We start from the raw sequence: 24,170 nt of genomic DNA, 5'->3' as shown, positions 1-24,170 counted from the left end.
ATGCCTTTGCTCACCAGATAATCTTTTGATAATAACCTCATATAGGTTCTCCACCTTCATGATATCTATCGCCCAGGCCAATTGTTCATGAGGTGACAAATTTTACGATAGATTTGTGGAAGCATACTGGTAGTCGAAGCAGTTCAGAATTTTCAGGTCGCAGTGAAAACAGTCGGCACTGAAGAAATTCGATTCTCGAAGGAATCGGATGGGCTGGGTGTGTGAAAAGTTAGATCTTTGTTCTTGATACAGATATCTCAGCTTTGCTGGTGCAGGACCAGTTGTGTGCGAATGAAGAATTGTTTGTGGTGATCCTCTCTTGCCCTCCGCTGTGCATTCTTGTCCGGATTGATAGGATAAATGACATCTCGTATCGTGTGTGTCATTTTTGTTCCTTATAGCGGGATGTAGATTGAGGATCTTGAGCAGCAATTGAAGAAGACGAGCTTGCGAGGTCGTATACTTATCGTCCGTGAGTTTTGTTTGTTAGCAATGAACAAGAACACGATCAGCCTTGACCAAGTTGAAGTGAACATCATCAGACTGCACAACATAGCATGTCCTATTTGTATTTGGATTAGGGCCGAATAAGTACACGATACATACCAACAGCGAACAGGCTACAATAGCAAAGAGACATTCATAATAAAATAGGAAATAGTGGATACAAATGTAGGACGAACTGAGAGCCTTGGATCTTCGAATTGGTTCCACAAACCGTACAAGAGCAGCAACTCCTCCCAGACTCGTCATACCGGTTGTTCTTGACGCCCCCGCCCTATCATCACACCAACTCTGAGACCCTCAAACCTTGGGATCAAGGTGTTGGTCATGATCGTTTGTCGGGCTAGACGACGTATCAACAACACGTAGTCCCACTCTTGATTCACCATGTACCCCTGCCGACCCATAATATGGTTCTAATCTAATATCCTCATCGTAACTCATTCGACCAATTGAACCAGGGCGACTGGAATCGTACTCACTCGGACTCGTACGACCATTTTGCCCTCTCAGGGAACCGATATTCATGCTATGCTTGTTGTAGGACACTGGACGACCCGTCGTAAGACCGAAGGCATCGTCAAAACCGGCGTTCGATTTGGCAAAGCGGCTGTGGGTCTCGGGCACCCCGCGGATGTAGGCGATGAAGAACTTGAGAGAGTACCATATTTCCAGGGCAAAGTCACCTACAGTGAGAGAAGGATAATCAGCGACTATATTTCGGAGAGGTAAGCTTGAAGAAGACTGACTGAAATTTATTCTGTTACAAAATAGTACTAATCAGCGAAAGCTATCATTTGAACACGAGGGTGACATACGAGTCCCATAACGGTCGCCAGATACTGGTCGGTTTCGCTCCTTCAATACGGTACGCAGCGGGTGTGTAAGCCCACCACATGAAACAGGCGAAAAATATCATCTGAAGGTTTCCCGTTGATACACTGCCATCCATACAGGAACCCAATGTACTCGCCTCAATACAAATCGTGAGCGCATTCAGCCCATCAGCGATGTTGGTCTCTGACCAATACTCCGTTGCTAAATGAAGAGAAGGGTTCCATCAGTAAACTCACAAAGCTGATTGCCATTGGGACATGATACGTACCATGAATGACACGGCCCTCGAGAGCGTCGAACTGATACATCGCAATGGATATGTATCAGCGTCAGAAGATAATACAAGACCTTCAAGGAATCACTCACCACGAAAGATTGATACCACGTAAACATTACAATCAACTTGATAGCCAAGAACTTTGCGAGGGGTCGTCGACCGGCGAGTTCCTCTCTGGTGAGAGCGTAGAATAAGATGAGACCGTATAAGGCGATACTATGACGACGTGGGGTATGATGAACATTGAACAACGAAAAGACGACATAGACAGCTGTACCTGATAGTGACGAAATCGATGGCCTCGAGATAGACGTTGGCGTAGTGGACGTTGAAGCCTGAGGATTCGCATAGGACATTGAATGCTTGACAGATGATGCCGGTGATGGAGATGGCTGAAAGATGCGGGAAACCCGTCAATGATTGAACTTGGATGATGAAGTGGGTGGAGACATACCGGGTCTAAGTATAACATATTGCAGGACAGCCCACTGTGCAAATAAATCGAGATGAAAATCCTGCAACCTATACTCAGATATTTGCGGGTTTAGTTACCTTGAGAGTATACATGAAATATGGCTGCGGAACTTTCGCGTCAGTCAGATAATGACAGCATCAACTGCGGACATACCTTGGTAGGTCGATACCGCCAATGACAAAACTAGATATTGGATGCGAACATGAGAGCCATCCTCCAGAGTAAGAAAGAGGCGGAAAACGAACAGGAAAAGGTAGATTCCGTTTCCCTTTTCGGGCGATGGAACTTTCGGGGTTGTGGCCTGAACCACTGTCGGCCACGAATTCAATCAAGAGCATTCTACGAATCGTTGCGGTTAGGAAAGAGGCAAAGAGGGGAAGTGTAAGCCACAAAAACAGCTTTCTGTAATGGGGAAACACGCACAAGAAGGCACTGAGCGTGAATGCCTTGAACGGTCTGCGTGTGAGATTTCACGTCGTACATAGAGCGATAGAATGAATCACTGACCTCGTATACTATAAACAACAATGGGAATTAGCAAGACCGAAGTAGATGGAAAGGGCATTACACACCGACTTCAGCTAGATCATAGTATGTATAACTTCTGAAGAATCGATATGAACAGAAGGATATGACGGCGTATATTGGGGGCATGTAGAGGATTCGGAGACTGTGGAGATTTGGATAGGAAGGTTGAGTATTGGGAGAATAAATGAAGCGATGATTGCTCCTGACATTTGTCGTTGCTCCGCTGGCTTGGTGTATGTCCTAAGTTGTTCTAAATACGAAATGATACTTGAAGAATCGTGCTTGCGTACCGACAATGCTGAAAGACAGAGATCATGGATATGAGAACGGTCTGAGAAACGAATCAACGATTAACGAGCAATAGGTGTCAATGAATCAATTGAGTTAGTGGCAGATTATAGTAGACAGGGACACATACAGCTACAGAGCATGCACCGGCAATAGCCCATCCAATTCGATGTGCATCCCATTCAATCCCTCCATCCGGATTCCAGAATCCAGTTTGGTCCACGGCTTGCTGATTATCTGAAGGACATGTTGGCATTACGAGCAAGGATATTATGATATTGAGAGGTAAAGCTGGATAGTGATGCAGAAGGAAAACCCGATGAAATTGAGCGTGAAGGGGAAAGGGGCGGCGCAAGAAGCAGTGATGGAGGTTCGGTCAGAGTGAAAGATTGACTGAATTATTATATCGAATTCTCTTTCTCTCACGCCTGTCTCATAACTGCGCTGCGGTTCAATTCGGGTTCAATTCCGGGCATCTCGTCGCTTTCTCATCGTAAGCAGATCTTTTATCCGTGTTCAATGCAATGGCACCCAGCCGTGCAGCCATACAAGGATGAGTTGAGCAACAGAAGGATTTCACAGCTTTCTTGCCTTTCGGAAATACAAGCTCAGTTTCCATCGAAAGAAAGATCAGACGTAGCATAAGGTATATAGCATTGCTCGAAGTCCAGCCATACATAACAGCAGCTTGCTTCTATTATCAGCCTGGAACAACTGGAACAAGGAAGCCTTGAGGACTAAACGAGGAGGAGTACAACAATCCACGAGTATCAAATCCAGCCAAGACCATTTGTGTTTGTATCGCCTCACGGAATCCCATATCAGAAAAAGACGAGCTCCGATTCCATGGAGAACGACAAGACCATCAAGACGACTTTGTAATAGGATAATACCGTTATTGCAATTTAAGATCAAAACTAAATCGCGCCTTCCGAAACTGCTTAGCCAAATTTTACCTGTATGAGTATCACAGAACGCAAAACCTCTGTAGCCTCGTCAGTCCCGCCCTACGAAACAAGCGATGGCTCCGGCCTCGGACGAGAGCATGAGATGATAACGACGACGGTGACTAAGCCACCTCCGAAGCCCAATGACTGGGCTGTGTACAAGTTGTTGGGTGCGACCACTAGCTGAAACGAGGTAAAACACCGGTAGACAGAGGTTCGACCGTACTCATCGCCAATAATTATGGGAGTATCGCTCCGCGTTCCAGCACGAAGAATACGTCTTTCAGATCCACGATCGTGCGTCGCTAGTCCGTACCCAGGTTGAAGTTTTGAAGTCATACAAACGTACGAAGCTGGCGTTCAAGGAAGTTCAAGGATAGGATAATGGAATCCAGGAGCGCAAGGAGGTTCTTGACCTATGATTCGGTGTTTGGAGACGAGGCGTAGATGTACCAGATACCAATCTATTGATACCGTTATGACACGCGAGAGCTGCAAACGAGCGAATACTCACATTCACGGGACAGAACGTTACTTCTCTCCTTCTACCAGAGTTCATTAGTTCAGGTAAGAGACCTGCCCGAAACGTCGTTGCTTCCGGAGGAGCGAATCTGATGTACTAATGAACACGATAGAACGAACCTACCGCAGTTAGTAGAAGATCGCTCGGCTATTAGGATTCGGATGATTTAAATGGACGGATATTGAACAAAGAGTCGTTATTTGAGTTTGAAAGAAAGATCATTGCGTTTTGCTCCTAATGATCTTGTTTGGACGAGCTGAAGAGTTTCGGAATCGATAGAATATCCTAGAATTACTGCAATTGAGACCAACAGAAGGTTGAAGAGGATTAAGAGTAACGGCGATGCGTAATCACGCTCGACAGCTTAAGATTCGTCATCAAAGTCAAAGCTGTTTCGGAGTTTTCCAAGCCTCTTCGTCCCACTACGATGTTTCCTAAAGCTTGTACTGCTACCAAGGATTCCTCGAGGCGGAGCTCATTCACAACATTGAGAATGCTCAAGATTTAACTCAAAGCTCGTCTGTTGTCCTGCAAGCAGTCCAACGATCCTTTTGCTCAAGGTGGAACTCGGGGTTGATATCCACAAAATGTCGTCCTACACTTGTATCAAGACAGCTTACAATGCTTGTTCACCCGCTCGTAGAATAATTTATAATCGCCCAGGATCACAACATAAATAACATCGAACAGTCACCCGGATCCGTCATCTCATTTCTGTGAGCAGAGAAAGCTCCTTCCAACGGAATTGACTTGAAGGAACCCTTAACTGCAAGTTAGCCAGTTTATTCCGAATCTTCCGCTTTTACTGAAACTCACATTGTATGAACTTTCGGCGCCTTCAGTCGTCGTTGCCAATTCTTTCCACGCATCTCTCACACCAATATCTGGCCTCATTCGGCAGCGCGGCGTCGTTACTAAACCCAGGGAGGATGAGATTGAATCAGTAATTGTAGGTAGGTTGAGAATAAGACGAGAGGAAAGGCGACCGAAGGTGTATTAGTTTCGTTTAGATCACAGAAATGACTCAAAGCACGTACACCGGTACTGGAATTGGGCTCGCACATACTGTCGTTGTGAGGCCTACAACGACCACGCAAACCAAGGCAAATTGAAAAAACTGAGTCAAGATTGGTGCCATTCCTACTACAGTAGTTCGACTGACTGGCTGAGATGGGTGGTTGGATTGGGGTGTTACTGATTAGGGAAAAGGTTCGAAACGAGATGAAGTATATATGCATTTTTCGAATTTCAAATTTATCCTTTTGAACTCACTTGTTCGTCTTCTTGCTTCTGACGTCGTAGAACGAATCAGGAACGTGCAGAATGTGAAATCTACACTGAACACAGAGTTGCAAGAGTTCTAGAGATGTAAATAACTCGGAACCTTTGTATGATATCCTGCTTCCCGCATTTGTCAATAAAGGCCATCCTGTTCCTGACCACAACCACATCAAAGTAGATCAAAGTCCGGTGTCCTGAAGACGGAGCTAGGCTGATTGTCGTTGTGAGTGCTTCACCATTTTGAATCTGATGAAGCTCTCGCACCCGGCGCTATGAACATGAACACCAATCCGTGTCTGAGAGAAAATAGGCATCGTATAAATTCCATTCCCATCCACCCGCCAGGTACACGCATCGATACCAAAATTGGTAGTACTAGTCCATATACTCGAGTGCCTAGAGTGATGTCGGTGATCCAATCCCCGTCTTCTGAACAGCTTTTAGCCTGTGTAAATCTTTAGACCCAGTTCTGATTGATGCTGTATGGCGAATTGTTTTTGACATTTCTTAACTCGCTTTCTAACAGTTAGAATCAATGTGCAACCTTTTTGATCAAAAAATGCATACACCAGTGTGCAAGTTTACTGTTAATACACATAGCTGGAGGGAGTTTGGGGGCGATGATTCGAAGTCCTCTGAGAGGACCTTGTTGGAAGCGGAAATTCAAAACCATCTGAGCACATGTATAGGGGTATTTACTTGTAGGATATATAGGATGTACATACCCAGGAGGGACAACATCCCACAGGGTGCAAATCTGCATAAGTTGCTGCCACTTACAGAAGACTTTTGGAAAATTGATGTAAATTTCCGATAAGATAAGATTTGTGACTTATGAGATTATGCTCTGCAGAAAATTATAGAATTTCTGTTGCAAGTTCGAAATGCCATGATGATGTAAAAACGCAACATATGACTCCAGATAATACCCCAGAGTTATGTAGCTCTTTCAGGAGAAGCCCAACTTCACATCGCCGGGTTCAAAGTGTTAGGATAAAGTCAATCTCAGTTGGTATTGTAACAACTATATCTACCTGTTAGGATAAAGTCAATCTGCTGAATATTAGTACCGATAATATGTCTGTATATGCTCAACGAGCTCACCTCAGTTGGTATTGTAACAGCTGAGGTGAGTCGAGTACGCCGAACGTGTGATCTAGGTGTGGCTGTATAGTATCAAGTATGCCGTCTCTTGTTTATATGAGTCCCCGAGAGGCGTATGGAGTATATTGCCCAACATAAGGTTCATCTTTTCATTTCCTCTGGCATTTCATCTTCAAGGAAACTTTGAACCTGGTGATGTGAGTGTGAAGACATACATGAAATGAAGTACATAAATTTACATTCATGCGCCTGATAAATAAATGAGGTGAGTCCGGGGTGAGTCAGGTTCATTGTTCGAATTGGAAGCAAATTGAATTCAACTCACCTACAATCTCTTGCTTTTCCTTATATTCCATACTACATAGGAAGAAATCGACTTGGAGATCAGAATTTTGTTCTGATCTTAAGGTCAACTTTATACACTTTTTACCAGAGTGTAGTTTATGTACCGTCAAGTGTGATTCGTCATCTTCATTCTTGACACTGATGTCTACTTTGACTCGGAAAGCTGTAACATATTTTCCTATGGGTTGAATCTTCCATTACCGTTGCTTTTCAACCCTTGAACTTAGTCAATCAAATTGCCCCTATATTGCTGTTGTTTGTTGACACAAGATGATTAGATGGTTGGTCAGAAATGGTGAACCGCAATTGGCCATTGCTGATGGGTTTGGAAAATGGTAAATCTTCGTACCTTACTCATGGAGAGTCATCATGACCTTCATGCATCAGTTGTTTCATATTTGTCTTCCATGGAAATCAATCATTTATACAACATTAAACAGTTTGATTCATTACTTGCAAGAGGTTGTCAGTAATTATGGAAGTGTTCTCAATAGGAGGGCTGAACCGCTGAAGTGAACAAGGTTTAGGATGCTTTCTGCAAAATTCTTTTGCATATGGATACAGATATTCTATATATACCAGTGTGAAAATATCTTCTGGTGTTCTGTTTTCTTCCCCCTCAATGAATCCTGAAGAACACACCCTACTGTCTCAAGCTGCAGGCAATCTATATCTTGAAGTTTGGAGTATCATATGTACAACAGTTTTCTATGGTAAGCGACCAATGAAAGTCAGAAAGGTGTACCGTCATTCTCAAACTTTTTTGTCTAAGGGATCTATGTACTTGCAGGAGTCATCAGCATCTACCTTTTGTCAGCCTTAGTTGGATGAATTTTCATGGATCATACTCATGTTCTCGCAGTATTAGTACTGACATTGCCAGGCACGGGATTCACCCACTCCCCTTGACCGCTGTACTGGTGACAATGTTCATGACTGTTGACTTCGTTGGCAGGGGATGCTCGATCCTGACCCGAATATGTCAAGAATTTATGGATTCAACAACCGAGATTTCTCTCAAAAAACAGTTCAAGGCTGTTGGTGATTCAGGTCTGGTATGGACAATAATCCTAGGCTGGCCCCAAGGGATTTTAGTAAGTCAAAATATGTGTGCATAACTAGTCTAAATAATAAATGATAGCTTCTTTTGAGTGACTTCATTGTTGCTTGGAGAGCTTGGGCAATTTGGCCTACTCAAAGATATGTTGAAGTGATGTTAGTTACTGTGTTAGTCGGAAGCTGTGGTGTGTTATCCATGAAATGATCTCATTCAATCATTCTTATTTATCTATCTCAGTGCTCCGCATTTGTGATGAAGTTTTGTATACCTTGAACATATATTTTCCTGGTCACAATACCACCAGCTCAACACTTGGTGTTTTCAACATGCTATCCCTGGGCTTCAGTATACTCACAAATATTGTCTCCACTTTTCTTCTTGCACTCAAAACATGGTAAATATAATTTCTCCACCATGGTAAAATTTTGAGATTAAGATTTATTATCCCACAGGATTTATGTCACAACAAAGCGGCAATTAGCAGTAAGATAGGTTCTAGTCAGTATGACAATAATCAACCCGAAGTTCATTCATCCAGCGGATGCTTTCTTGCAAGCATTAATGAAAGGAGTAGCGGTAGGTACTTCAAATTGGAAATACTTGGTCAGGTTTAATCAAACCCCAATACCCATTAATTGTGAATGGGTGTATTCCAGGCACTATACCCTATCACAGTTTTTCTCATAATGAAGCTACGATTGTCAATTGTTGAAGACTGCATCTTGGTGCAAGTACAGACTTCGAACAACAGTGGTTGATCAACAGAAGACTAACTCAATTCTTTTAACTTTTCACTTACAAGTACTATAAAATGATGTGTTTTTCCATACTCTATCTCACACAAATATCTGTCACTCAGTTCAGTCCCCTAATAATCCCATCAATTTATTCGAGGAATAGATCCACCGCTATACAATCCTCCAGAATGTAATTCGGATGTTTTGCAAGGGGCTGGAACACGAGATCAAGACGATTGACAGGGAATGCCGAGATATTTTGACAAATTGCCCAATTGTCTGCGTGTCCGTTACCCAGGAAAATGGGGCCGTCTGTTGGTGAGTAGGGACTATCATCAGTGTACGGGCTTTCCTAAAGAAAATCAAGGTCTCATCAGGAACAGTATCTTGATAATAATTATCACTAGAATTGACATACAGAGGCACAATATCCATCATATCCATTGTATCCATCAGGAAGAGTTGCTTGGGTTTGGAAGATGACACTTTCTCCTTGGTGCAGGTCTATACTGATAATTGGAGATGGATTAGGGCCTTGAATACCTTCGGGATAAGGTACAGTGGGAACGAGGAATCCTTGTGGGTCAGTGTTGTTTCCAAATGAGAGGTCGATCCATGTTATGTTACAGTTTTGACAGGCCTGACGAAATTGTGATCATCTGTGAGTAGATATTGAAAGGTTCATTGAACTTACCGAGAGTAATGACCAAGTTGTATCCCCAACAGTGAGAACGTCGATAATCCGGAGTACTGCACCATTCCATCCTGTCTGAAGGGTCGAAGGTTCCTTTGGACTTGCGAGGATGCTTAGCCGGGTGACATTCAGCCATGAGGGCAATGGTCCTGCGAGACATTCATTTGTGTAGGTCTCTGCAGGGAGGTTGTTCTGATACACTGAAAGGCGATTTGCGTTTCCGCAATAGTAGTCCCTGTCTGCGGAACAGGTCATTACACAGTCCGTATCAGGCGCTTGGGATGCAGCGCCTGTGCTGTTACCACACCCTGGCGAATCGTGGTTCAAGAAAATGTCAACGAGTAGTTGATTAAACGTACAGCATTCATCTCCGTATTCAGTCCCCATCATCGTATACTCGTAGAATGCACAGGCATCTGCACAAGAAGGAGGGTATACCCCACCGACTGCTTGAACTTGAGCTGGGAATGTCCGTTGAGAGACGCTATCACTATAAATGTGGAAAGAGCCTCGAAGTTCAGATAAATGCCGTGAATCGTAATTAAAATGAAATAAGAAGCGAACGATGGAACTCACACGAAGCAACCAACAAAAGACCAGAAGCTCCGAGAAAGTGTAACTGGATTGCCCTCCTGCTCAAAGTCTCCGTTCCAGTATACGTCAATGAGGTTGGGACCCCCACAGGTTTGAGTAGCATCACCATTGCATAGCATGTCGCAATTGCTGGATGCAGTCTCCTGAAAACCAACTTGATGTAGATATTCATCGCACCCTTGAATACAATGATTTAGTATCACTTATGTGTCAAGTAATAGTAACGCCTGAGGTTCAAGTTCTGAATGAACTCGAGAAGGAATTGAAAGACCATAAAAGAAAAATGCTTTCGGCTTTGTGACATGACTCGAACAAGTGTAAAACTTAAAAGAATCGCTTACAGCATTCCCCGCCATATTCAACACCGGCATATGACCAGTTGTTGGCTGAACAGTACCCGATGCATTCTGCGGGTGTCATTGTATTTGATGGGAGATTGCTTTCGGTGGTAAGTAGACGACCGGCGGCAGTGTTGTCGCTAGGTTCGAGGGTATTCAAGGTTCATGAGGAATGCGTATCAATGTATTTTCATAAGGGGGGATTGAGAGCAGAGAGGGGAAGAGAAAAGAAAAGAGGGAAAGAGGAAAGAAAGTGTCAACCAGGGATGAGCAAGCATGTTTCTGGAGCAAGATACTCACACGAAGCATGAAAAAAACTGCCATCCATTTGGGATACTGCTACCAGATTGACGAGGTACAACCAGACTTGGGTGTGGAGCTGGATTGAAGTTGGGGCGAGGAAGGACAGGAATACCGGGAGTTGCCTAGGAAAAGGAAAAGGTTTATATACATAGGTCATTGGTTTGAATGAGCTCAAGTAATTGACTCCTAACCTTTGCGAGGTCAAGTACACAAACTTGGATGAAGATCAAAAGAATGGTGAAGATCACTTGACGAAAAATGTTTTGAGCACGGGGCATTGGCGCAGATTGTTCTACTCGTAGGAATACTATGTTGGTGGACGTTGAACATTGAACTCGCGGCATGTTTTTAAAGTCTATTCATATAAGTTGATCGAGGAGTGCCTGGAACTTGAACCCATGTCAATAAGTCTTATCATCATATCACCAGTCATTTTTGGCATGAACACTCTTGAACGCCATTGAAGTTGAACATAGTATCTGTCAAAGTTGAAATTCTAGAAAGACTGAGAGCATCTCTAGGCCGAAACGAATGTTAAAAAGTCGCATACTACATATAGTGACTAGGCCAGGAACTCCTTTAACGTTTACTTGGAGATGATATGGAAAGCCGCCCTCTTTGTTGAATGATTGTTTGATGATTACTGAGGCACAGGGACAGATGAGGCTGAGACATAAGTTTGTTTGAGGAATTCACACGGCAGAGGTGAGAGGTTTGTCCAATTCGATGTCAAAAATTGATCCGCTCTTCGACAGATTCACCTATGAGAAAACAGTCAGCGGGAAGCTCACATTTGTCTTGGACATATGTCGGGAGGATGACAATCTCTAAAAGGTCCTTCAAGGCCGAGTTTTGCGTGAGCATTTGATCGACAGGGGGCGGGATATTCGAGTATGCAATTTCGGGTTCTGTGGGTTCATCTACACAGCACACTGATCCTGAAGATGAATTTGATGGAGACGTAGAGTCTGAGGGACTTCCTATTAAAGGCCAAAACTTCGATCTGTATCCAACAACGTTGAGATGTTCCGGCTCTGTCTAAGTTTCAGCATCGACCTTTTCACTAGAAGAGACAAATTCAGGTTAGAGCTTGAAGTAGTGGTCGAGTAAGGCGCCAAGGTTACTACATTCGGAATGGGGGTAAAGACATTGGTCAAAAAGGAGGGGTTCGAAAGAGAGATTTGTGGCTTGAAATGAGTCGGTATCATCATCTGGCATAAAAGGACGAGCACTCATCAAAGAAAGTCGGTTTTGAGCAGAAGAAAACCGGTCTTGAAGAACGCGTCCATGCGTTTTCGGAACAGAAATATGCTAATGCCCAATCGTAAAGTTATCCCCAGAGGAGGAATATGCACCGATAAGAAAGGTTCATAAATAATCAACACGATCTTTACCCGGGATTTAAAAAGCTGAGCAAGGTACTGGGGGGATGATATGAGATATCCGTATCAGCAGCGAGAAGGAGCATTTGAGTCATTCGAGCGAGAAAAAGAAAGCGATCGTGGTCAAAGTACAAATTGTGTTATACTTGGACCAGATGAAGACCAAATATATTTGATAATTGACCAGGCATAGACTACACACGGTGAAGACAAAGCGGCGACTGAGGTTTTCGAGAGTTCGTACCGGGATAAAGTATACGGATTATAAATGAAGATGGCGAGGAGTAAAGAAAGAGGCTCGTGATGAACGACCTCTGGTCCACGAAGAAAAAATCATAAGGCGCTTCAGTGTCCTATTTTAAAACTCCGATTCGATTCCAACTTTTCGGCCCGAGTCAACTTCAGTTCGATTTGTTGGCTTTATGATTCATCCTCCGAACAACAATATTTACTACTAGTCTCGCAGACTGCGGTTCAAAAAGTAGGAAAAAAAATCTACAAGCTCTTCGACCTAGTATAATTTCAAAAGCTTCTTCAAGTTCAACATAAACGCCCCCAACTTCAATGGATAAAATCAACCTTCAAGGTCATTCTGTCAAGAAAAGTGAAAACACCGGGAATACTACGATGATCAAAGTACGCTACCTCTCACTGGAACAACGGATTCATCAAAGCCAATGAACGTTGATGGGTGTTCAACCACTTTGTGTATGCGCTGAGCAGGTTGTGGGGTCTTCCGGGAAAACAGTCTCCTTTGAGATGAGTAAGGATACACTGATGCGTAGCGCTCTGGATGCATATGCCAAAAAAGTTGGAAAAGAATGTCATACTATTCGGTGAGTTGATGACACGCGGGGCCGTCTCTCTCCTCCTTTGACACCTCGTCGACATTGACATTAATATTTACTTTTTTCTGTGTGCGTCAACCACGCGCTTTGATTTCTTGTAGATTCCGTTGGGCAGGTGTATGGATATCAAACTCGGATACTCCGGGGACTTTGAATATGGAAGACAGCGGTACGTGTTCAAACTATTAATTTTGAGCTATTTCTCTTTTGTTCTTACCTCTTCCTCGCTTCAGAGATTGTCAATGCCATAAATCGATGTATGTTACATCAGCAATTGTGTCTATTCGATTGAATTTATCGCACACCGCACACCTTCCCTCAATGCAGATGTTAAAAAGCCCTCCCAATCCGAATCATCATCTAACTACACTACTACTCCTTCAATGGACTCATCCCGGTCTCGCGACCCTTCTCTAAGTTTATCAGACCTCGAACGCGAAGAGGAGAAAGAGAAACAAGTGGCTGAAGAACAAAAGAAGGCATTTGAAGCGCGAATGAATAATCTGAAGAAGAAGAAGGAGAGGGCAGAGGAGAAAGAAAAGCTGGGCAAAGAAGCAGAAGAAAAGGTGAAGGCTCGAAAATTGACGGAGGAAAAGGCACGAAAACGGGCGGAAGAGAAGGCTCGCAAAGAGGCAGAAGAGAAAGCACAGAAAAAAGCTGAAGATAAGGCTCGAAAATTGGCAGAAGATAAGGCTCGTAAACAGGCTGAAAATAAGGCTCGCAAAGAGAAAGCTCAAGAACTGGCAGCGGAACAGGCCCAGAGGGAGGAAGAAGATAAGGCTCAAAAATGCGCAGCGGAGCAGGCTCAAAGGGAGGCCAAACTTGAAGAGTCGAAGCGCCGAATAGCAGAGGATTGGAAGAGAGTACAGCTGGAGAAACGACTCCAAAGGGAGGATGGAAAAGTAAAACAACAAGATGTGAAAAGCAAGGGGGATGAACTTGCTCGGGACAAGCAACGCGGGAGGCAAGCTTCGTCGATCTGGGGTACCTTGGTAAGCTGTTTGTTTTGTCTATTGAAACCTATCAATATCCCAGAGAGAGATAGTCTCCCATAGCACAATCGATTCACTCTCCCTGATAAAACCCTAAATGGCCTGTATGAGATAAACACAATTATCCTGGTTGAGTGAGCTCAGTGCGGACTGCTGCAGCGACATATCCTTTCGAGGGAAACTTCAATTTTGTCTCCGCAGTGTCATTAGTACAGTCAATGACTGATGCTTCTCATAGTATATTAGGGCCACGGAGGACGATCAGTCTCCGAGTCCTCCAGAGATTGTGGGGGTAAAGAGGAAAAGGTCAGAGTCTTCAGTAAACGTGAGTACTACCTTGATCCAGTCTATTATTCTCTGACTCCCTATAGAGCACTGTCAAAGACACGGAATCGGATAACTATGATGAACTCGTAGACGAAGACAACAACCCCGGACCACACTCGCCAGTGGCTCGGGTTTGCGAACGATGTGCTCGGCGAAACCGCGCTGATCAATGTCATCCTCAAAACAAACCGAATGCCTCTATCTGTGAGCCCTGTCACCAGGCAAAAGTGTACTATTCGTGGTCTACGCGCACAAGACGGATGAATAAAGACAGGTCAAAAGAAAGCGGAGTCAAAGGCAGCTTTGTGATCAATACAGAGCAGCGTTTGACGCTTATAGAAGTTCTTCTTGAGAGTCTGTAGTGGATGTAGTGGATGAAACAGCTCATCGTTGGGTGACGACAAGCTCGGATTCGGCAATGACTGGAATATCAACTAAACAATCACTTCCACCGAAAACAATGGTAGGTTAGGTTCCAAGTTGAGACGAGGTGGTTGAGGAGATACATTCAGTCGACTTGACTGGTGAAGAGGTCGTGTCGGAGGGCTTCGAAGCAAATTATCCAAAGTTTGATGAGCGTATAACCACCATTGAAATTCGACATCGAAAATACATTCGCTCTTCGTCAGATACCACTACGAGGAAATTCAGTCAGCGGGAACGTTGAGGTCGAAGATGAAGTTCAGGACACTAACATTTATCCTGGATACATGTCGTGAGGGATGAAGATCTCCAAGAGGTCCATCAAGGCCGAGTTTAGATAGGTGCTACGGGAGGTGTGATTCATATCTTCCTCCTCTCAATGGCCAACGCTTGAGTCTGTATTCGACAGCGTAAAAATCCTCTGGCTTTATTTAATATTCAGCATCGACTTTGTCGCTAGAGGAATCCAACTCGGGCGAGTTGGAGCTTCAAGTATGTTGTGGTCGAACAATGGCCAGAGCTATCGTATTCGGAGTGGACAGAATGATCGCAATCAGAGTGGAAAGATTAGTCGTGGAGCAGAAACGATGGGTCTTCAAAGGAGAGATCCGTGGCCTATAACCGGGCGGCGTCATCATCTAGCGTGATATAATGAGCTTTCGTTAAGGGAAGTCTCAACTTGAGGTATATGGAAACAGAAAAAACGCGTCCGTAAGTTTTTCGGGATCCAAACGGATGATTGTGAAGTGATCCCCAGAGGAGGATAAGACATCCATAAGGAAGGTTCATAAATAATCGACACAATCCTTGGCTCGGGATTTGACAAGTTGAGAATAATGTACGAGTGTTACGAGATATCCGTATCATCAGTGAGAGTCATTAATGTGTTTGCAGTCGAAGTAGAAAGGGTAACAAGGCTTGAATCGGATTTAGACCGGCGGCACTTCGTTATTGACCAACCCCGAACTATACGCTGAGGAAAAAGCAGCGACTAAGCCTTGACACTGAATCAAGACGTACATTCGACGGTATAGCCATTACCGTGCGACGCTATCATCGGCTTCACAGACGCTTAGGCAGGCGTTTCGATAGCGATGGTGGCGGGATGCTTCGATTGGATAGCATTGGTTATGTACAAGCGTGAAGAGCGAGTCAAATCGTTTCGGGACCGGGATGAAGTGATGAAGTGGCAGTCAAAAATGTGAATAAGGTAGTGGCCAAGATAGTACATAGATTCGTACATGGATGAGAATAATGACAATGATAACAACGAGGAGAAAGCAGACGGCTTAAAGTAGCAGGGAGGATCATGAGACTCATTATGAGAAGTATCCTCCGACCTCTGTTAAAAGGCAGTGAACATTAGTCGATAACGAAGGTGGAAAAAAATCATGAGACGTACGTTCAACCATGACATCGATAGTGTCTAGAGGAGAGAAAGGTATATAAGAACCATGGTTACACCGCAAGAACGCTTCGGGTCACACACCGTTGTCTTCCATCTCCAATGATTCAGGTGTATCACTGTCGTTTATCCGGGCCCCATCGTACAGGAATCTACGGTTCGAATAAGATATAGTCAGCATTGCGGCATCCGGGGAATAGAAAGAAGATGGTATGGAGGATAACAAAAAAATATAAATAACATCAACGTTCCACTCACCGAATAGTATGAGGCTCTTTCCCGACTTTAGTAGCATAAGCAACTAAAAGCTTCCGCAACGGCGTGACCCGCTTTATCTTGAAGAAGACCTCCTCCCCTGACGAGCTCACGACCTGTTGCCAGCGCATTTCCCAAACGTCAATCTTAGAAATGAAAGACAAACAAAAACGGCGTACTTTAACGTTTATCGGCGCGTTATCACCAGTCTTAACATCCTCCTGAGTAGGTGGTGCTTGTTGATCTTCTTCAGACATTCTTTATCAAGCTCTCGTTCGTTAAAAGTTGTGAAAGAAAAGTCAAAAACAAAAAAGGCGACGATAGAAGGAACGAGACTATTAGGCGCTTATGTAAGATGCCTTCATGATTGGTCCGTGCGCGTGCGTTACGCTTCACACCACAACGTTAACTGCAAGAACCAATGACATTTCCAAGTTTCTGCATAAAATTGCCATTTGGCGTTGCCCTCAGGCTTTAAAGATTTAGCATATTTACTCACTGGTACCATTTCATACATTGAGACAGTGGCTCATAACATCGAGAGAGACAGCCCATTAGCGGAAGATTTGATCAGTGATTACGGACTCGTCATTTTCATCATGCATGATTTATGCTCCCTCAAGAAGAAGATTTGAAGAACAAAATAGCAGCTTACCAAGGTACCCCAGATCGACGAAGCTTGTCTCCCGCGTTCCAAATCCTGAGCCTCGTTCTTCTTTCTCTCGTCATCCTGCTGTTTTTCTGTTTCCTCTTCCTCAAGGAGTTGTTCCTCTACTCTCTTCCGCTCCTCCAACATGCAACGCTTAGACTTTTTAACTTCCCTTTGAGCCTCCTCCACTGCGGGTTTTCGAGCTTTCTCTTCTTTTTCCCTCTGAGCCTGCTTTGCTGCCACTGTGCGAGCTTTTTCTTGGGCCAGTTTGCGAGCCCTTCCCTCTGCCTCTTTTTGTTCTTCAGCTGCTCGTTTCTCTTTCTCCTCTTCACGTTTGAGGTTCAATGAACTCGGAGAATGGTTACGAGATCGTGGTGAGTCCATTGAGGGAGTAGTAGTAGAGTTAGGCGATGACTCGCATTGAGAAGGCTTTTCAACATCTGATTGAGGGAAGAAGGTCGGTCTACAATGATTTCAATCAAATGAACACAATTGTTGATCCAACATACATTGATTTATGGCATTGATAATCTCTGAGGCAAGGAAGAAGTAAGAACAAAAGAGAAATAGCCTGAAATTAATAGTCCGAAAGTCGTACCGTTGTCCTTCATATTCAAGGTCCCCGGAGTATCTGTGTTTGATATCCATACACCTGCCTAACGGAATCTACAAAACAGCAATGCAAATGATCGATGCATACAGTTAAAAAGCAGGCATCAAAGGAAGAGGTAAATGGCCCCGCATGAAATGTCATGGAATACCAGTACACCACTCACCGAATAGTATGACGTTCTTGCCCGGTTTCTTTGGCATACGCATCTAGAACGCGACTCATTGGTGTATGCTTATTTATCTTGAACGAGACTATTCCTCCAGAAGACCCCACAACCTGGCTCAGCACACACACACAAAGCAGTCAAACATGAAACACCCATCGTGAACCTTCATTGAATTTGATGAATCCATTCTGCGAAAGATAGCGTGCGTACTTTGATCATCGTAATATTCCCGGTTTCAACCCCTTCCTTGATGATGGAGTCTTGAAGCTTTTTTTGAGCAGCTTGGAAGTTGACGTTGTCCATAATATTGAACTTGAAGATGATTCAAATGAACCGCTGCAGTTATAGGAAATGCTTTATTTTCTTTAAAAAGCTTGAAACGCAACCTGAGAAGCTCAATTACGAGGCAAGATACGGTTTGGGAAGGAAATGAGTCAAGTTCAAAACTCGGGAGGGAAGGTCGGAGTCGAATCGGAGTTATAAACTGGAAGGCAGAATGACGGCTCCTCCCGGGCTCAGCATCGAACCCGGAATCGGTACTACAACCTTTTCAAACATAGGGCCCTAGGGTCCCCCCAATGTTTTGCTTCTGTTCTTGTTACTTCTACGTTGACAATGGGGGACAACGGTACGTGGTTCGAAACGTCGTAGCAATAGAATCGCGGTTCTCATATACCTTTTCTGCAGACACCATCGGTGTTATGCATGAGTGTCATGATTCTCTCTCTCCACTCAAGACATCTCATCGTTGTCTGTTTCTACAATCTAGTATGTACTATTATCTTGACTTCCTCATCCTCCCTCTCGATTTAATGTCAAGGCTTAGTCACCGCTTTGTCCTCAGCCGCGTAGTCCATGCATGGTCGATTACCAAATCAGTGGGTCTAAATCTGGTCCAAGCTTCAATGACAAGTATTCGGTTCTTACTTTGACCACCAATGCTTTGTCCCGCTCGAATGACTCAAATAATTCTTCTCGCTGCTGATACCGATACCCCCTACCACCCCCCGCAATGCACCAATACCTCGCTCAACTTCTCAAATCCCGAGTAAAGATCGCGTCAATTATCTATCAACCTTTCTTTTGGGCGTATAATCCTCCTCTGGGGATAACCTTACGATCAGGCGTTGGAACGTCTCTGATTCTAAAGACGCACGGACGCGTTTTTCGAGACCGGTTCTCGTCCGCTTCCATATCCTCTAAAACGTGTCTTCTCAGACCTCGGTCTATCATGTCGGATGACAATATAGTTTTGCTACAGGCCATCGATCTCTCCTTCGAACCCTTCCTTCTCGACCAATGTCTTTACTCGCCTTCCGAATGTGATAATTTTGGCGCCTTGTTCGACCACTACTTCAAGCTCCAACCCGAGTTGGTTTCCTCCGGCTCTTCACCTCAGTGTTCACCCCAGAGAGTCGATGCCGAGACCCAGACAGAGCCGGAAGATTTTCACGCTGTAGAACACAGACGGAAGCTTTGGCCGTTGATAAGGACTCCGACTTCAAATTGCGGTGCTTCTCCTTCGACTTCATCTCCAGGATCAGTGTGCTCTAAAGATGAATACATAGAATGCGAGATTGCATCTACGAACATCCCACCTCCTGTGGATCGTACACCTATCCAAAATTCTGCCTTGACGGACCTTTTGGAAATCGTCATACTCCCGACATACACAGAGGATAAATGTTTGTCTCCTTCAATATCTCTTCCGCCTAAACGTTCCCGCTGACTGTATATTTTTTCGTAGTCGAATCTGACGAAGGCCGGATCGATTTTCGAAGTCGAATCGGACAAATCTTAGAAGATTACAAACCTCTCACTTCCGCTGTGTTCCTTGCCCTCTTCTATATGGAGAGGCTAAAATACAAGATAGACGGCATCCACTCGTTCTACTGGTGGTTCATTCTCTGCCTTCTATATGCTCATCAGACTTTGGACGATTTTATTTCCATTACCATATGGCAAATGTGAGTGTCCTCTTCACCTGGATCTATGACTTGTTCCATTCATACTATATCCAGCTCGGAATTCATGAACGTCGACCCGAGCTTCGCCGCACGGCGTCAGAGGAACGGGTACAAGGCGCTGCAATACGATCTCTACATTAGTCAAGTCGATTGGGTGTATCTCCTAAACCACCTCCGTCTCAACTTGGAACCAAACCTACCTTTGACTTCGGCGGACGCGATTTTACAACTGATATTCCAGTCTTTACCAAATCCGAGTTTTTCGTCCACGGATGAGCTTCGTCATCCACTACAAGCTCTAGAGAAGGCTTTGGAGGAGGATAGGGAGACTGTTCAAAGGATACAAGAGAGTTTGTTGTGATAGTGGTGACAAAATTTTTATTTGAGCAAAACGTTGAATAATATATCGGGGAATTTCATGGTTATTTGTTTATATGAAGGTATGAATCGCAGTTGTGCGTCCAGGTCCGGGGAATGGCCGAGGTGTAAAATAAGCAAGCTTCGCTATACATATTCCATACTCCTCGAGGTTCAGAGCGTTCTTGATGATTCAGGTCTGGACTCCGGACCGCGGTGCACATCGTAAACCTAGACATGGACCCGAGTTCACCACCTGACTAGAAAGTCGAGTATAAGTTGAAGTTGTGCTCAGATTTCGTGTTAGATCTTCCCCCCTTTTGTCACCGGATTTGGAATGTCCCGAGCACAACATGATAACGAAGACCAGAATGCAGCTCTTATTCCTGTTCAGCTCAAAGCAGGTACTGATTCTCAGGATTTTACTATTAACATGATCCTGCCTGTTGAGTGTATGAATACTCAGCAAGCTACGCACATTCCATCACATTGCAGCACAAATCCCATGAAACAAGAGGATAATATAGATCTTATAAAGCAGCAGCCAGCTCCCGTCACTTCAGCGCATAAGGATAATAATGGTTTGGATTCCCCAGTTGTTGAACACCATCAAACTTCTGGGGATGCTAAATTCTCCCATGTCGAACTGGTAAATCCCATTTCCCCACATGTTTCATATTCTCCCAACACAAGCAATATGGAACAAGACAATACAAATCTGCCAGTGCAGAAGCAGGGTTCAAGTTCAGCAAAAGTTAAGGAAGAGGATACTCAACCTCCGCTTGGTATGCCTCATTACCGCTCTCCATATTCAGGTAAGATATTTAATGAATGAATATGTGAAGAGAGGCTGAGAGCAATTGACTCTCAAGCAGGCGGGAGGTTGTTTGATTACGAGGAAAGATATGCACCAGATCCTCTTGGGGAAGAGATGAGGGAGAATGCCCGCGTGTTTAAGGTGTATTTGGATGAAGCAAACGACTTTGATGATGATATGTTGAGAGGATTTAGGGAAACAATTGATTCATTGCTGGTATTTGTGAGTGACTTTCATTTATAGTGAATCGTACTAACTCTAAGCAGGCAGCACTTTTCTCTGGAGTTATAACATCCTTTATTATTGCAACCATAACTAACCTCCAACCTGATTATTCACAAATCACAGCAATTTTGTTAATTGAACAGGTTCAACTCCTCAGGGCTGCTGGAAATTCCACTACTATCAGTACCATTCCTCAATCCTCTGTGGATCTACAGAATGTCTCAGTGGATATGAATGATCTTTGGGTTAATGGCCTCTTTCTTGCAAGTTTGTCTCTAGCCCTGGTTACTGCATTCTTGTCAGTTTTAGTCAAGCAGTGGCTGCAAGCTTATACTTCCATATCAGCTGGAAATGCCAAACAAAGGGCTATAATTCGACAATTTAGATATGCTGGGATTGTAAAATGGAAAGTCCCAGAAATTGTGGGAATCCTTCCCCTCATCCTTCACACATCTTTGGCCCTATTCCTGATAGGATTGTCATTGTACATTTCAGTCCTTCACAGCTCCCTTTCCTGGGTTGTTTGTACTGTCACAAGTCTTGCATTCACATGCTATTTTAGCAGTGTCCTTTTACCGCAAGTGTGGCTTGAGTGTCCATACAGGATACCATTGCTATTTGTGTCAGCACAATATATAATATATCCCTTCAATATCTTGGTATGGTCATTCAGATGGATTGCAGCCAAGTTTCACACTCAAACTGAGGATTTCAGAGAGAATAATAGCTACCCATCATTCACCCAATCTTCATTGAGGAATGCTGAACTTCAGTATTTGGAAGATAATGACAGAAAGCAGTTAATTTTGGCAGATATTTTAATTTGGCTCCTTTCATTAGAGTCAAATCAATCCATTCAAAAGATTGTTGCCCAGCCTGTTTCTTCAGTTTTGATGCATTTACCTTGGACAAATCCAACTAAGATATATTACACAAAGCTCAAAAATCATGCAACTCAAGTTGCCAGAGCTTTATGGGATACATTGTCAAAGTTTGAAGAATCCAAGTTCCGTAGCTCCGGACTTTTGTTTGATTGGCCCTTCATTGAATTAGGTCAGAGGGGGTCAGGTGAAGTGGGAGAATTATTTTTTGAAGGTACAAAAGCTTATTGGGACAATATTGTTTCCAATAATGAACCATCAATAATTTCAAAATATTTCAAATACTCAGATATCAATTTAGAATGGCTTGGGATAAATGATGGGTGGAAAAATGCTTCACTCTTAAAGGCTGTGATAAATGATCACTTTGCAATGACAAAGGTTCTTGTGGAGAATGGCGCAGATGTCAATGCTCAAGGAGGAGATTTTGGCAGTGTACTGCAGGCAGCAACAAACAAGGGAAATCTGGACATAGTCAGATTCCTCATAGAGAGAGATGCAAATGTCAATGCACAGGGCGGGTTTTTTGGGAATGCACTCCAGGCACCAGCAAGGTATGGGAATTTGGATATTGTCAAGTATCTTGTGGAGAATGATGCAGATATTAATGCAGAGGGAGGGGCATATGGGAATGCACTGCAGGCAGCAGCATTTGGAACAAATTTCAGTATTGTCAAGTTCCTTGTAGAGAAAGGTGCAGATGTCAATGCTCAGGGAGGAGCTTATAGGAATGCACTCCATGCTGCAGCCTTTGCAGGAAGTTTAGATATTGTGAAATATTTAGTTGAGCATGGTGCTGATGTCAAGGCTCAAGGGTTATTTGGGACTGCATTGCAAGCTGCAGAACAACAGAAATGGTCCAGTATTGCTGATTTTCTAACAACATATGCAAAGAATGCACCATAAATGAACATTCTACTGGGGAACAGATGTGAAATATTTGAGCAGGAAGGAGGAGCCTAGATTATGTTTGATCAAGAAATTCAGAGGACACTTGTGGAAATGTGGTTAGGCCCTTATTTGAGTAGGCCTCTGATTGGTAGTTTATATGTCATGGTAAATTGTGTGAGTGTAAGTATATTAACCATCTATTCTGTTTTTGTATGCTTGAATCTGGTCAGAGAGGAAGTGAATCAAACATCATCCATCCAGTGCATCTTGTGGGTGCATTCTGTCATGAAGTACATAGCCCCTATCATTTTCCTTTTCTCACTGTCTCGACACCTTTACTTGTATGATACATCATCCCATCACTATCACGTTCCATCACTGTCAATCCCCCATCAATTACTGATCCACCTGACCCACCTTCTCCTTCTACTGGCTTCCACCACCTTGCTTGCCCCTGAACTGTATGATATTACATTTCCTCGCAGACTAGATTATGTATATATAGCCAGCCCCTCACAGCCTGGTCCCTTATCTTGACCTCTCTGTCATTATCTTGGGACCAGGTATGTGTCATGCCCTGGCACTAACCTACAGTGCCCCCAAAACCTCCCTCTTGACTCCAACAATGCCTCCCCGGAACTCCTTCTCTCTACAGAGTCCCACAATGTTAAAACCTCCCCGACCTCCTCCATCCTACAACACCAATGATGCCACTCAGCCAACAAACAACCATCTGACAGCCCCAAAAACCCATACACGCATCCATCATTCCGTCCTCATGTACTTTAGACCATCCCCATTAAGTGCCCGCTTCATACAATGCTTCCTTGTCTTCTTCAGCTTACTTATATAAAGACCCTCATAGCATAAACATTGGTAGCTTGGTATATTTTGAACACACACCCTTTACATGGGTCCAGTCCCAGTCCCTTTGTACCTGCTACCTATATGGAACTTCCTTTACTCTCTGTTTCTTTATCTCAGTCTCTCTACTTCTGTCTCTCATCTCAACAATTGCCTAAGCAATCCAATATACACTTTTACCTCATGTTTAAGCATCCCAAGTGAGTTCCCAACCTCCCTCGACTAATCCTAAAGCTCCCCAACAATGTCCATCATTTTGGTGAGCCAACCTCC

At 43.9% G+C, this 24,170-nt stretch overlaps 10 protein-coding genes across 10 annotated transcripts; 5 read left to right on the top strand and 5 right to left on the bottom strand.

Annotated features, from left to right (window-relative positions):
• Window positions 1–836: 836 nt before the first annotated feature.
• Window positions 837–3,294, bottom strand: C8R40DRAFT_586019 (organic solute transporter Ostalpha-domain-containing protein). The gene is made up of 18 exons (XM_046235533.1): window positions 3,040–3,294; window positions 2,912–2,952; window positions 2,829–2,861; window positions 2,666–2,763; window positions 2,601–2,608; window positions 2,517–2,539; window positions 2,339–2,432; window positions 2,247–2,276; window positions 2,171–2,194; window positions 2,073–2,106; window positions 1,896–2,010; window positions 1,708–1,834; window positions 1,610–1,640; window positions 1,478–1,542; window positions 1,323–1,423; window positions 1,254–1,264; window positions 987–1,190; window positions 837–925 (listed from the first exon to the last, which is right to left on the bottom strand). The coding sequence occupies exons 1-18, from the start codon at window positions 3,163–3,165 to the stop codon at window positions 921–923; spliced, it is 1,170 nt and encodes a 389-aa protein (XP_046090331.1). The 5' UTR covers window positions 3,166–3,294; the 3' UTR covers window positions 837–920.
• A 1,854-nt stretch (window positions 3,295–5,148) lies between these two features.
• On the bottom strand, window positions 5,149–5,774 carry C8R40DRAFT_586224 (uncharacterized protein). The gene has a single exon (XM_046235534.1). It carries the CDS (start codon window positions 5,615–5,617, stop codon window positions 5,294–5,296), a length of 324 nt encoding a protein of 107 aa, XP_046090330.1. The 5' UTR covers window positions 5,618–5,774; the 3' UTR covers window positions 5,149–5,293.
• A 1,957-nt stretch (window positions 5,775–7,731) lies between these two features.
• Window positions 7,732–8,907, top strand: C8R40DRAFT_1262817 (uncharacterized protein; the record flags this gene model as incomplete). The annotated part of the gene is made up of 7 exons (XM_046233850.1): window positions 7,732–7,822; window positions 7,882–7,921; window positions 7,972–8,203; window positions 8,251–8,353; window positions 8,407–8,563; window positions 8,622–8,745; window positions 8,826–8,907. The coding sequence occupies 6 exons, from the start codon at window positions 7,732–7,734 to the stop codon at window positions 8,659–8,661; spliced, it is 663 nt and encodes a 220-aa protein (XP_046090329.1). The 3' UTR covers window positions 8,662–8,745; window positions 8,826–8,907.
• A 654-nt stretch (window positions 8,908–9,561) lies between these two features.
• On the bottom strand, window positions 9,562–10,614 carry C8R40DRAFT_1036187 (uncharacterized protein; the record flags this gene model as incomplete). The annotated part of the gene is made up of 4 exons (XM_046223562.1): window positions 9,562–9,908; window positions 9,960–10,090; window positions 10,177–10,348; window positions 10,536–10,614. The coding sequence occupies 4 exons, from the start codon at window positions 10,612–10,614 to the stop codon at window positions 9,562–9,564; spliced, it is 729 nt and encodes a 242-aa protein (XP_046090328.1).
• Window positions 10,615–13,032: 2,418 nt separating this feature from the next.
• On the top strand, window positions 13,033–14,345 carry C8R40DRAFT_585968 (uncharacterized protein). Its single transcript, XM_046235532.1, has 4 exons — window positions 13,033–13,053; window positions 13,167–13,234; window positions 13,299–13,322; window positions 13,393–14,345. Exons 2-4 carry the CDS (start codon window positions 13,222–13,224, stop codon window positions 14,118–14,120), a joined length of 765 nt encoding a protein of 254 aa, XP_046090327.1. The 5' UTR covers window positions 13,033–13,053; window positions 13,167–13,221; the 3' UTR covers window positions 14,121–14,345.
• A 1,781-nt stretch (window positions 14,346–16,126) lies between these two features.
• Window positions 16,127–16,724, bottom strand: C8R40DRAFT_1036019 (ubiquitin-related domain-containing protein; the record flags this gene model as incomplete). Its single annotated transcript, XM_046223550.1, has 4 exons — window positions 16,127–16,233; window positions 16,297–16,364; window positions 16,471–16,583; window positions 16,647–16,724. The coding sequence occupies 4 exons, from the start codon at window positions 16,722–16,724 to the stop codon at window positions 16,127–16,129; spliced, it is 366 nt and encodes a 121-aa protein (XP_046090326.1).
• A 101-nt stretch (window positions 16,725–16,825) lies between these two features.
• C8R40DRAFT_1234515 (uncharacterized protein) lies at window positions 16,826–18,311 on the bottom strand. Its single transcript, XM_046233364.1, has 4 exons — window positions 18,106–18,311; window positions 17,893–18,005; window positions 16,967–17,579; window positions 16,826–16,905 (listed from the first exon to the last, which is right to left on the bottom strand). Exons 1-3 carry the CDS (start codon window positions 18,196–18,198, stop codon window positions 17,045–17,047), a joined length of 741 nt encoding a protein of 246 aa, XP_046090325.1. The 5' UTR covers window positions 18,199–18,311; the 3' UTR covers window positions 16,826–16,905; window positions 16,967–17,044.
• Window positions 18,312–18,340: 29 nt separating this feature from the next.
• C8R40DRAFT_1085608 (uncharacterized protein) lies at window positions 18,341–20,359 on the top strand. Its single transcript, XM_046227323.1, has 5 exons — window positions 18,341–18,523; window positions 18,583–18,773; window positions 18,950–19,580; window positions 19,643–19,862; window positions 19,917–20,359. The coding sequence occupies exons 1-5, from the start codon at window positions 18,511–18,513 to the stop codon at window positions 20,221–20,223; spliced, it is 1,362 nt and encodes a 453-aa protein (XP_046090324.1). The 5' UTR covers window positions 18,341–18,510; the 3' UTR covers window positions 20,224–20,359.
• Window positions 20,360–20,541: 182 nt separating this feature from the next.
• On the top strand, window positions 20,542–21,761 carry C8R40DRAFT_1141248 (uncharacterized protein; the record flags this gene model as incomplete). Its single annotated transcript, XM_046229482.1, has 5 exons — window positions 20,542–20,623; window positions 20,686–20,868; window positions 20,927–21,034; window positions 21,092–21,258; window positions 21,303–21,761. Coding segments are annotated over exons 3-5 (654 nt in total), but the record flags the coding sequence as incomplete, so codon positions are not given.
• A 753-nt stretch (window positions 21,762–22,514) lies between these two features.
• C8R40DRAFT_1036276 (ankyrin repeat-containing domain protein) lies at window positions 22,515–23,048 on the top strand (the record flags this gene model as incomplete). Its single annotated transcript, XM_046223569.1, has 1 exon — window positions 22,515–23,048. The coding sequence occupies one exon, from the start codon at window positions 22,515–22,517 to the stop codon at window positions 23,046–23,048; it is 534 nt and encodes a 177-aa protein (XP_046090322.1).
• Between the last annotated feature and the right edge of the window lie 1,122 nt (window positions 23,049–24,170).

Source organism: Lentinula edodes (assembly GCF_021015755.1).
Source record: "Lentinula edodes strain Le(Bin) 0899 ss11 chromosome Unknown C8R40scaffold_4, whole genome shotgun sequence".
NCBI classification, from domain to species: Eukaryota; Fungi; Basidiomycota; class Agaricomycetes; order Agaricales; family Omphalotaceae; genus Lentinula; species Lentinula edodes.
This window is presented reverse-complemented; position numbering and strand designations above follow the sequence as displayed.